The sequence below is a fragment of the Tauraco erythrolophus genome, chromosome 8, assembly GCF_009769465.1.
Source record: "Tauraco erythrolophus isolate bTauEry1 chromosome 8, bTauEry1.pri, whole genome shotgun sequence".
Lineage (NCBI taxonomy): Eukaryota > Metazoa > Chordata > Aves > Musophagiformes > Musophagidae > Tauraco > Tauraco erythrolophus.
Window position 1 is genome coordinate 10,014,728 of NC_141472.1, and position 12,564 is coordinate 10,027,291.

A 12,564-nucleotide genomic window follows, 5' to 3' on the forward strand; every position below is an offset into this window, starting at 1 on the left:
AGTTTGTCCTTCAAATGTGCTGGATGTTACTGAGATTTTTAAATGAGCAGTAAAAAAAAGCTCGTTTAGAAGCTGTAAAAACTTCAGTGGGAGGACAGAGTAATACTCCAGGGCTTTTGACAAACCCATATTGTTGTGGTTGGATATTTGTTTACGGTGCATCTTAGTTTTTACTTTTAAAAGTAAATGTTTTACTTCCCCTTAGGTAATAACTTTCACTTGATTTCAGGGGAAACAAAGCAGAAGCCCAGTTGCAAAGATACTGACTTTTGATTGACATTACTTTCCCTACGAAATACAGCTTACCTTCATATTGAGGAATGGTATTTTAAAGGAAAACTGTGGCTGTCCCTTTTAGACTTAAACAGAGGGTTGTTTTATTTTTTTTTTAGTTTTTTCTCCCCCAGCACTAGCCTTGTCAGCGGACCCTGGGCAGCAGATTCCAGTTTATTGCAAATTAATTGTAAATACAAAAATGGTCACTTTTTATAATAAGTGGTCCTGTCTAATGTCTGAATGTGCAGACACCTGTGTTCCTCTCTGAGATTCATCCCTGGTTTATTTTTGTCCGTTTAGGGACTACTTGCGTTCTAGGTTTAATTTCAAAGTCGAAGCTTCAAAATCCATTTTGAGCAGGTTTGTTTTATTTTGTTCTTAGGTTTTATTTTGAAACCTTACATACAGAGAGAAAGTCATCTATAGTCTATGTTTCAGCATAGTTGAATTACATGTTCAGTGTTTATAAAAACTGTATGACTAAATGGTTTAATTTATGTTCTAGATCTACTTTTTCTTGGTTTTGTAGGTCACCACTGCTGTTTCAGAATTTATATTGACTTCTTAGATTTCAGGAATTTTTTCCCATTGATAAAATAAGCGTCTAAAAACCTGCAATGTTTCCAGAGAGCAGGAGGAATGATTGTTTTTTGCTGCCTACTGGGATGACCCTCATCAGTCAATGAGCTTTAGGAAAAGTAGCAGAATGATGTTACTGTGACGTCAAATTTCTGTTGGTTTGGGAACTTTTATTACTTTGTGTGGTCTCTCTTGGCTTATGTAAACTCTTTGCTCCCGCCTTATTTGTCGGTACTTGGCCATTTGCAAAGGTCAAGGAGAACAGAAGGACTCTATACTAGTTGGTCTCTTCCCAGCATGAAGCATTAATCCTTGTTCACTAGACAAACGCTCACCTTAGACAGCTTAAAAATCTATTTTTTGAATTTCGGAGTTAATCCAGTGCTGAGCCGGATTAGTGAAGCCACCGTGTGCTATTGACGATGGGCATGGGGCGGAAAGAGGCACTCAGCACCTGCGCCGGGCACACAAGCCATGGCTGGTGTGACCTAGCTGCCAAACAGGGGTGGTGGGATGAGGAGAGGCTCTGTAGGAGAAATTACGGAGCCCTTTGTGCTCTCATCTTTTCCTACAAATAGGGAAATGGAGCTGCGTTGTCCTCAGGTGTTGGCACAGGTGCCAGAGGAAGGTGGCCAGCGTAGCGTAGGTGCAGATCAACCATGCTGCAGCATCAGTAGGTTTTAGCAGTGCAGAGAAGTGTGCCTTGGAGACGCCTCCAGAGAAGCTGGTCTTATTGCTCTGGTGTGTTCTGCACTGGTGAAGAGCTGCAGAACGTTACTGCCATTACAGTGCAGCTCTCCTACAGCTGGGAGCGTTTGGCAGGAGGTTGGATGGTGGGGTATCTGGCACCAAGAGTCTTGCTTATCTGGGGCCTGCTCTGAGATCCCAGTGCATCAGGACCTGAGGTCAGCATGACAGCTCCATGTCGTAAAGGAAATCTGGAGCTGCAAGAGCTGCAGTTTGTATCCCCATTTGTCTCTGCGCCTCTGTGCTGTGCAGGGGAACGTTGAAAAATTTATTCTTCAGGCCAGTTGGCCAGGAGAGCAGGATTCCCATTTTAAGCACAAAAACTGAAACCTGAGAGAAGAGACTGGTGGCTGTTTTTTCTCAGCCAGCTCTACTATCTCTTTTTTTCCCCCCCTTGTTGTATTTAGAAGTCTATCAGAACACTGGGTCTGATGCATCGTGAAGTTCAGATATGGCAAAGTTCTTGCAAAGCAATATGCATTCAGACAACCTTCCCCCCCCCAATATTTTGAATGTCTTTTCCGAAGGCAAATCTGTGGCATTGTCCCTAAATATCATGTAACGAGCACTGGAAAGATTAGGGAGGTGGTTTATTTGTTTGTCCTTGTTTGTATTGCCTTTATTTAGCAGCACTGTTTTAAACTATTGGGCTTGACTGTATTCCTCAGCCACCTGGAGAAACAGTAAACTCGGAAGTAATATTTTTTTTAGACAAAATTCTGTAATGTTTTCAAATAAATTTGGGGCGGGGGGATGTTCTCGGGAAGCAGGACACAGTAGGAAATTAAAATCCAGATCCAGTGACCTTTTTAGCTAAGAGCTTCTCATGGAATTAATCCAGCTCTGAGCTAAATTAATTTTATTTTTTTTTCCTGAAGGATTTGTTTTCTTTGCATGCACAGATGTTTGGCTCCTCTCTCCCGACCCAAGCGGAGTGCGGAGCAGAGGCTGGTCCTGCTGCGCCAGGGTCATTGCAGCAGTAGCAGAGCAGGACAAACAGCCACGTAGCCACAGGGGCACGCGGGCAGGGACACAGCATGGAGCTGGTGCGACCAGCCGCTTGGGTTTGGTTCCTACATGAGGTTTGGTTGTTCTGTAATAATGCCGAAGCATGTGAGCCGGTGGGTAGAAGGCGCTGGGTCACTCTGCGCTCGCCACAAGGCCATAGCAGTTCGTTTCCATCTCTGGGCCTCAGTTTCCCATCCTGGTGCCGATAACAATAGCAGCTTGCTCTCTGTGAAGTGTTTGGAGAGATCTTCTGTTGGTAGCATTACAGCTGGGCACTGATATGCATGTTGCTCTCCTACGTTAGAAAAAAAAATCCTCTAAACTGGTCTGTGTTAGAAGAGATTTTCATCTCAGTCTTGTGTGGGGATTTGCTATTAACCATCATGAGACTAAAAGACCTTTAAAATAAGTCTTCTCACGTGGGCTGGATTCGGGTGTGCAGCTCAACTAGGAAGATGATTTTGTTACGAGTACTTCGCCCAGGCTGTTCCTACGTACAGGTCAAGCCTTTCGGATCAATTAGATGTGTTTGGAATTCTGCTTGCCATAAGAAACTTAGTGCTGAAGATAAACTTATTTTTCATTAGGTTTTCAGGTTGGTACCCTGAGAAATTAAAAATGAAACAAAAACTACCCTCCCTCACTGAAGTCCTTCGACAACGTGTGTTACAGCAGAATGGGGGACAGCAGCGTACTTGCTGTGCGCCTGGCACGTGCTCCCCGAGATGCTGAGGCAGCCTGTGGATTTTACTGCGTTTTCTCTGTCCCTGTGTGATTGGTTTCATATCTGAATCCTGCTACTTGAAGGAGACTGCTCTGAAGCTTTTAGCACAGTCTGGCTTAGGAGCTGTTTAAAATAATTGCAATATGAAAACTTTGGACTAGGAATTGCTTTAACACTCAGTTTTCCTTTGTAACTTTTCAGTACCATATCTCTCTCAGTTTGTGCTTTTGGGGTTTTGGGTTGATGTTTTTTTCTCTCTTTTTTTTTTTTTCCTTTCCCTTTAGGCCCCTCCTGTTTATCTGAAACGTTTGCCACAGCCACGTGATTTCCTGCCACTCCGAATTCCGAGTGTTTACTTCCTCTGACTTGACCTCGGTGTAGTTCTTCAGCAACAGCAGTCTTGATTTTTCTTTCTTGTGCTGCTTGTGTTCTTACCCACAGACTCACAAAATGGTTAGTTGGAAAGGACCACTGGAGGTCATGGTCACTTGGCCACCTCCAACATGAAGCAGGACCAGGGCCAGCACTAGGCTGTGTCAGTCATAGCTTCATGATGATCCGAGGGCTGGAGAGTTGAGGCTGTTCAGCCTGGAGAAGAGAAGGCTCTGGGGAGACCTTCTAGCAGCCTTCCAGTATCTAAAGGGGACCTGTAAGAAAGCTGGAGAGGGACTTTTGACAAGGGTGTGTAGTGATAGGACAAGGGCTGATGGCTTTAAACTGAAAGAGGGGAGATTTAGATGAGATCTAAGGAAGAAATTCTTCTCTTTGAGGGTGGTGAGGCACTGGAACAGGTTGCCCAGAGAAGCTGTGGATGCCCCATCCCTGGAAGTGTTCCAGATCAGGTTGATGAGGGTTTGAGCAACCTGGTATAGTGGAAGGTGTTGGAACTAGATGATCTTTAATGTCTCTTCTAACCCAAACTGTTCTACGGTTCTGTGATTCATCCAGCTGAGTCTGAGACCTCGAACAGCTACTAACCTGAAGGTGAAAATATAAGCTGTGTGGTCTGGGACTTCTGGTCTTACTTCTGATCTTTAATGTTGGGTGACAAAAATATTCCTGGGGAACCTTTCCTTATTGGTTTCACCACCTGGGTAACAAAGACTATATCCAGCACTTGGGGAGAAAAAGTATTTGTGTACAAAGAGGGTTTTGTTGTAGCTAAGTGAGTAGTGCTCTGTATTTCTGGGATAGTAACGAGAGCCGTTAAGCTAATCCAGTGCAGCGCATGCAGGTTTTATCTCCTGTTTGGAGTGAGGTGGAACTGTTTTTGGTCTGGGTTCGATACTGCTTGAAGCTGTATGGTAATGTTTGATCCAGCTCATGTACGGCGAAGGGGCTCCATCTGTTCTCGTTTTATTACATTCTCATAGTTAAGGAAATCTGTGCAGTAGAAAAAGGTAATTCACGGCTGTCAGGTTAAGGGAGAACTTCCTGTTTCTGAAGATGAGGTAAAATTGTGTTCATCAGTGTAGTTACTAGAAACACCAGTACTGAGTACAGCATATGGAAGATAATGAACCACTTGGTGAGAAACTCAGTGACAGTCTCTCAACACCTCAATTAGTTGCCTTGTTCCTCGTGCCTTACTTGGTTTGAATGGATACAGCTCATCTGTCACCTTTACTATTTATTCTTTTTCTCTCCTCCAGTTAAAGCCCCACTTTAGAGTTTGCTGCTCCCACTTTAGAATTTCATTGGCTCTTGATTTTTTGCGATGGGCCTGTTATTTCAGGCTAGCAGGCACCGAGTTTAGGGGTAGAGAATTTTGGTTTGCGTTTTTGGTGTCTTGATTGTGCTTGATTTTTTTTTTTATGGCAGCCCAAGTGAGGTTTTGTGCCAATACAAAGCTTCTGGCAGCAAGTTATTGTCACATCATAACTTTTTCTCAATGTAAACGATAACCTCTTACACGATGGTTTAATAGTTACGCTACTTAGATTGATTTTCTCTTGAAAACGAGGAGATGTTCCAGAAGATTCTCATGGAAACTGTATATTCTCACCTTAGATTCAGAATGTGTTTTGTATTTTCAGATTTGAAAATTTTATTCTGGAATTCACTTTTAATGTCCATCTTTGTTGTTTATGGCTGCCTTTTGAGCAACTTCCTTTCATACCTTACGCAATTTGTTAATTTTGTGGCCTGGATTATGCTGCTGATAGAGTAGGGTGAAGTTACAGAGTCGAGGTGTGTTTTGTTACCAGCAGATCCAACATAATTCTTCCATAAAATGATGAAAGTCTCACTAGAAATGAGGGCAGGTAGCCCTAGGGGGGTTGTTTCAGCTATGATGGCTATGCTCTGTCTGCTTTTTTTTGAGCTTGAGTTCATTCCTGACCAGTTTTGGATAATTACTCTGCAAATAATTGTCCTGCTAAATTTGTTTTTCTCCCGCTTTTTGTATCCCATTACCGTTATTGATGTACAGAGAGCAGTCATATTTCCTCTCAAATTTCTTTCTTCTGAACTAAAATAACAGGTTTTTTTATTTCTTTCTACCTGGACTTGTATTTCTTTTTGTTTTGGTCTGTCAAGAAGTTCAGTTATTGCAATAACGCGACCTTGGATTTTGTTATTTACCTTAAGAAAGAAGCGGCTTTAACCTTTCCCAGTTTTCTGAGCGACACGGGCTGAGATTATTGTGTTACAGAGCCTCAGAAATCTTCAAATTACATTTTGTCACATCATTATAGAAAAGGAAAATGGCTTCTCAGCAAAATGTTCAGATGAATCCAGAGGGATTTTTGGCCCCGGCTACACTGGGAAAGTTACTTTTTTGTGAGGAAGGAATGTGTGTTCTTTTTATTTTATGGTTGTAATACACGTTTGCATTTCCCAGGAACATAAAGATGTCCAGCTAAAATGATGAGTTACCTCTGAAAGGGTTTTTATTAAGGACAGAATGTCCTTTGCTCATCCTAGATCCTGAAAAAGGGAGAGTATTCGGCACCTGCAAGACCTGAAGCATCTGAGCGGAGCCAGCCTGGGCTACGGCTGGGCTCCAGCGGCGCGGCAGCGCTCGGCTGCTCTTGGCAAGGAGAACTGAATCATCCTGATGGAAATACAGAGATTATCAAACTAAATTCCCCTTTCGGGCCTGCCTTGAAATAGAGGCTGCAGCCCAGTATTTATCAAAGACGTTGTGCTGGGTTTGTGTGAAGGGGGGCCGCCACTGCCTTCGTTGTGTAAGAGGCACAGATGTCGGCTCATCTGTGGCCCTGTGAAAATATGCCAGTGTTTTTTGCAGAAATCTGTGGGAGACTTACTCGTGGGCGGTGATTTTATTTTTATTTTTTTCTGTTCCTCTTTGTGGAAGGTCAACGCAGCATCAGTTTTCTCCTTTATCTCTGTTACTTGGCCAGTAGCAGCAACAGAACTTTGTAGACTCAACAAGCAACACAGCATTTAGAAAGTTTACTGGAAATTACTGTGAAATGGTGCCTAGAAGTGGCTGTTATCAGTTTATGAAAGAAGCTGATGGGGGATGCTTTAAACCATCTGTCTTGTAGTTTTTGGCTCTTGTTCAAACTTGCAGAGTTGTTATAGCTAGGGTGTGTTAAAACTGTAGCCTGACGGTATCGTTTCTTCTGAGCTAATAGAGCTGAGAAAAGCACTCCTTGCCTGAGATTTCACTGTTTGATCTAAAACGATCCTACTTTAGTCTGCCTTGAAACTTTACTTTTCTTGCAGTGACTCATTATGTTACAGAATTGCTTAGAATTTTTTATTTGAAGAAAGCCTCTGTAACAGATGTATACAAAGAAAAATCTGTAATACAAAGCAAAACTTTGTTTCTTCTCTTCTGCTAACATGGATTTCTCCTAGCATTAGGAGTCTTCTCTTAAAAAAAAAAAAAGACAAAACCAAAAAAAACCCCACAACAAAACCATCTTCCTTTTCTGGAATGAGCTTGTCTTACGAGGCGTTTATGGTTTTATGAAAGGTGCAAAATGATGCCATCTGTGTAATTCAATACTCAGTATTGTTGGGCAATCAAAGAGAGAAAGATGGTTTGTCCATGCAGCAAGGCTCACGTTTTTTAACACAGTGGAGCAGAAATGCATGTTTTGTGGTTCTTGTACTGCCCTTATGACTTCAACCTTGGAAAGACAGACCTAAAAGTACTGGTAGCAAAGCAAGCTGGAATGAATTCTTCCAGTGTTTAACGCTACTGCAAAATGTGGCCAGGGAAGGAGAGAAAATCAACAGCCTCATGAGCACTGGACCAACTGGCCACGCTGGGCTTTTCCTAGGTTTTCCGTCCATTTCTTTTTGAGGAAGGAAGCTAAATAAACTGGGCTTTATTTCTCTTTGTAGGTGAAATCTGTGATAAATCTACTGTTTGCTGCCTACACGGGGGATGTGTCTGCACTCCGGAGGTAAAAATCGGTGCGGGGTCGGGAATAGGAATGCTGCTTGTTGTTGTTGTTTTACTTATGACTATGCACGTGCACTGGGGCCATGTTGGGGCCATCTGAGCTGTGCTGGAGATGGAGCATGTTTACCCAAAAAACAACCAACCAGAAAAACCCCCAAACCTCAAACCTAACCATCAAAAAGATACCCTCATGCTATCCTGCAATCCCATTGTTTTCTGTTTCTTTGGGTCGTAATGAAATACATTTCCTTAACCAGTTTTTTTATAGCAATGGCAGAAAATCCTAGCTGTGCTCTCGCCTGCTTTGTATTTCAACTCTGAAACTGCCACAAAAATTCAGGCTGGAAAATGCCCATTGTTGTTGGAGAGGTTAGGAAATCTAGCTTTGCTTTTTAAATCTGGAGTAGAATCTGGCAACGTTTAAAGTAATAATGGTAAGAGACTAAATAAACGTGTTAATTTGGCTAGAATATATCTGAATATAGTTAGTAGGTGGAAAAATGTGTATAGTTTACTCTGCCATCCTGTGATGAAATACCTTAACGCTGTTCAGCATTTTCAGTCTTGGGAGTCCTCGCTGGATTTTCTCAGCTGGCGTAAATTGACTTTGCCTTATATGACTTAGCTCGTCCATGTTAGATATGAAATCGAATATGTTGACTGTTAGATTTCCTGCAAAGACGTTTTTCTTTATAACAACTGGAGAGCAGAAGGAAAGTTAAGCCCCTACCTTTTTTTTTAAAAGCCAAAGCAGTAATCCTTTCATTATAACCAAAGGTACGATGTGCTCTTGATACCTTTTATATCCTCTTGTAGCAGAAGTTTTCATCATTTTAGCATAGGGGTATCATTCTGTGCTAGTTTTCTAACTTGTTCTAATTATGTAAGACTTTTCTCTGTAATCATATTTTTTTAGATTTGCTCTGTCAGGAATGGATATGGAACAAAGAGACTACGACTCACGAACAGCTCTGCATGTAGCAGCTGCAGAAGGTGATGTCTCCTCATACATGGTTTGCTGTCTGTCAATGGAGCGTGGTCCGCTTTCTTTAGACTGTCTCCACTCTCTCTATATGCATACCTGCTTTTTAAAACTTTGTGTGACTATACGTCGAGATATATTTAAGTATATACACTCACAAGCCTGCTTTTCTTACAGGACATGTGGACGTTGTTAAATTTCTACTGGAAGCCTGCAAAGTGAATCCTTTCCCCAAAGACAGGTGAGTGGTTTTATCACCAGTTTGGAGGAGAGATGCTCTAACAGCGTCTCTCTAGCTCCTGTGTGGAGAGGTGTCTGTCAAATAAGAGCGGAATGCATTGAGCCAGTACACTGGAGGAGAAGGGGTGGGATCCTGCTGGTTCTCTGTAGCTTCTGCAGAGCAAACGGGAATAAAAAATTGGTGAAACCATTGAAACTGTTGTTTGAAAGGTTATGCTCAGTTTACAAAGTGTTTTCATAGTTACTGAACTTAGTGCGGTCTATTAGCACAGTATGTAAGAACTAGACTTTTGGTGCTTTGTACTTGGCGTGGTGATCTTAAATACCATCGTCCCTCCTTCCTGTAGGTGGAATAACACTCCCATGGATGAAGCTTTACATTTTGGACACCATGATGTATTTAAAATTCTTCAGGAATATCAGGTCCAGTACACGCCATCAGAGGATTCCAACAACGGAAAGGAGAACCGAACGGTTCATAAAAATCTAGATGGCTTATTATAATCGTCTTCAGCTAGATCCTAAGAATCAAATCACTTACCTATTTAATTGTGATATGCATAAGTAATGAAGAGCGTGTGTGTTTCTATCTGATAGTGGTATATATTTTACAGAAGTCTCTGTTACTTCAGTGTTATGTTACAGGAGTTTCTATACGCACAGGACAAATCCAATCTCTCTCAAAAGAAACAAAACCAACCAAGAATCTCCCTCCATAATGTGAGCAATATTACCTCATGCTGCATATGATTGATGTGTAAAAATATTTAGCTGTTGTTGGCTTTACTGTGCACTACTTAATTTATTTTTGTGTTTCTATGTGAGCTCTAGTCTGTGGTCAGGAATTTTTCTGCTGAATTTTTGTTTCTCTAGCCCTCTGTTTCCAGTATGGCCGAGATGAGCCAGAGTGCTGTCAGGTATGAGCGTCAGTGAGGTTTTTCAAAAGCTGAGGATGCTGATGTAGATTTAGGCTGGGTGTGTTAAGTAAGGATCTGCACTTAACCTTTGGGGGGGGGGGGGTGGAAATCCACACAACCTTGTTTACATAATATAAATATCAACAGAGCATATAGGTGACAGTTGTCAATGGTCTAGGCTTGTTCTTAGAGATAGTTTTGTCAGAGAATCTGTTTTATGGTTTGTTTGACCAAATGGCATAGGGGAACGTGACTTGTAACATCAAACAGCGTTTAGTGGGGTTTTTGGTTTTGAAGCGTTTCTTTCCGTTCCCTTTGTCTCGCCTCCCTCCTCTCTCCACGTTCTGCTGCTAAAGTACTTCCCCTCTACTGGGGAAAGCAGGTGCTTCCACTCTCTGCAGTCGTGTTCCTTACAGGTATGTTTGCACTACGGCAAGCCTCGACGAGCTGCAAAAAAACCCTTTTTGGGCTCGTGGGTGGTGGTCTTGGCGGTTGCGCCAGGAGCCAGTGGGGGGGAATGGAAGTAGGTGAAAGGCAAAGTACTAAACCAAATCTCACATGTAAATCTGGCTTAATTTAGGCTTATAAATAAGGAACACGGATGGAGTGAAACAGCTTTAAGGAGCATAGAGCCTATCAAAGCATGACCAGAGCAGGAAATAAGCCAAATTTTTGGATATATTCTCTTATTGCACTACCATCAACCAGGGAGCAGGATACTGCATCAGTGGGATTCCGCCGGTGTAGAACAGGAGTTCCAGCAACAGGAGCACAAGTAGGTGATGCCTTTTGTGGTGAACAGTGGCATTTATCGTCTGGCCACTAAAGCCAGTTTGGCACATGCCCCATCGTGGGAAATGTAGGTGCAGGTATGTGTTGTTTGCAGAAGTACAATGTTACGACAGTTCCCTGTCCCATGTGCAATTGCTTCTGCCGATACCGTGGCATAAAACCTCAAAACTGAGCAGTCACTTAAAGTTAAGAGTTTGATATTCACAAAACCCCACAGTTGTCGGACACAGGCAAGAATTTTAGCACAAGAATTTTAGCACAAGAATTGTTTAGCACGTGGAAAAGGAGATTGTGCTTGAGAATTGCGTCTGTGGCTATTTTTACCCTAGCACATGGTATACATGTCATTAGTAGATCTCGAAGTTCAAATTTTCTGTGTAGGCACCAAAATCCTCCTGAAAGAATGACAAAATTCATTCTAGAATGGCCCAAGCACTTTATAAAGATGATCTGAACCACATTATCCTCCTTTTGCAAATGAGTCCGCTAAGGCGTAGAGAGAAGTAACTTCTCCAGAGTGACCCAGCAGGCTGGCAGAGTTGAGAATAAATCCTTTCGAGTTCCTGTACAGTCTCTTGTCGATGTGCCATACTGCATCCCTGTGGGGAAGACAAATCCCATGGAAAAGTGCTTGATACTCATCACAAGCAGTGACTGTCTTCACAATGATGAAATCTTGGAAGAGTCTGAAAGTCTAAAGCCCTGAAAGCACACGTGGAAGCTGGCTGGCATGGTTATCAAACACTTTTTCTCAAGAATCTTACTGTTCGTAAGTGGCTTCACTCCTCAACCCTTCTTTTTTTCTGAAGATCAGCTGTTTTTCTGAAGGCTTTTAAAACCCATTCTTTTCACATCCTGTGTCACAGCCACCTTCGTTCTAATCAAGAACTAACCGAAATGGCCTCTGGCTCTTTATTGAGCCACACTGGCCACTGAGTAGCACAAGGTCTCTTCTCCACTGCACCCTGAACTAAATACCAACGTGTTTTCTCTGGCAACAGATCTGTCAACTTTCACATAGAGGAATTTCAGACGGACTCTAGTTTGGTATTCTGTATCTCAGCGCTAATCTGACTTCTTCCCTGGTATTTTTTTTTTCCTACTAAAACATCCTTTGGCTTCTCAGAAAAATACCTGATTTAGCTTTAATTAATTGAGATTTGCATTGTTCATACTGGCATTTTTAAAAGATAGGTATATTACATAATACACATATATACAAAAAAAACAACCAAAAGAAGGCGTTTTAACTGAGTTACCATTAAAGATTATGGCTGTCCCTAAACTCAACGCTTTCCGGAATTATACTGAGTGCTTTTAGCTGGTCTTAGCTTCAGTGCATTTTTGCTGGTTAGCTTTAGTATTTTCTCGTTGTGAGAAGATGCATTATTTTGTAATGTCCAGTTCAGCGATGCAGCTGTTTAGACATGGCGTTATTTATAAATATAAATATATGCATTGGTTTGGCTCTTTTATCATTCATGACACTGACATGTAGATTTTAACGTAAATAGCTTTGGGTTATCTTATCAAACGCTGACTTCCTTATGCTCCAAAGAGGATTCCTCCACTCCTTTGTTTTTGTGTCATATATGTTTCTTCTGTATCACAACCTAAAATCGTTAAGCTAACTTAATGCTTTGTACTCAGAAATATTGTGATAGTCTTAGCATTAATTAGCCTATCTTTGTGAACAAAATGTATCGTACCAGATTTTTTTTTGCTTCAGAGCTGGACTATCAGTGACTGTACTTCTCAGCAGCGTACTTCTGGTCGTCGCAACTGACTGGGCTGATCTCGACTTTTAGATTCTGTATTGTGGGGAATAGACAGTGATGAATGTATTTCTAGCAGTTTCCCATGAATGAATCTAAACTTGAGCTGTACTGGTTCTGAAAATGAAAGTTATTTATTTTAA

The 12,564-nt window shown here is 41.8% G+C and overlaps 1 protein-coding gene across 3 annotated transcripts in view; it reads left to right on the forward strand.

The window, feature by feature from the left end:
* GLS (glutaminase) overlaps positions 1-9,956 on the forward strand; it is a 61,543-nt gene extending 51,587 nt beyond the window's left edge. For all 3 annotated transcript variants that reach the window (XM_086615666.1, XM_086615667.1, XM_086615668.1), the window contains 4 exons: positions 7,655-7,716; positions 8,632-8,708; positions 8,875-8,938; positions 9,285-9,956. In XM_086615666.1, coding sequence (XP_086471792.1) covers positions 7,655-7,716; positions 8,632-8,708; positions 8,875-8,938; positions 9,285-9,441 — 360 coding nt within the window. In that variant the 3' untranslated portion in view covers positions 9,442-9,956. The remainder of the gene's footprint in view (positions 1-7,654; positions 7,717-8,631; positions 8,709-8,874; positions 8,939-9,284) is intronic.
* Positions 9,957-12,564: the final 2,608 nt, after the last annotated feature.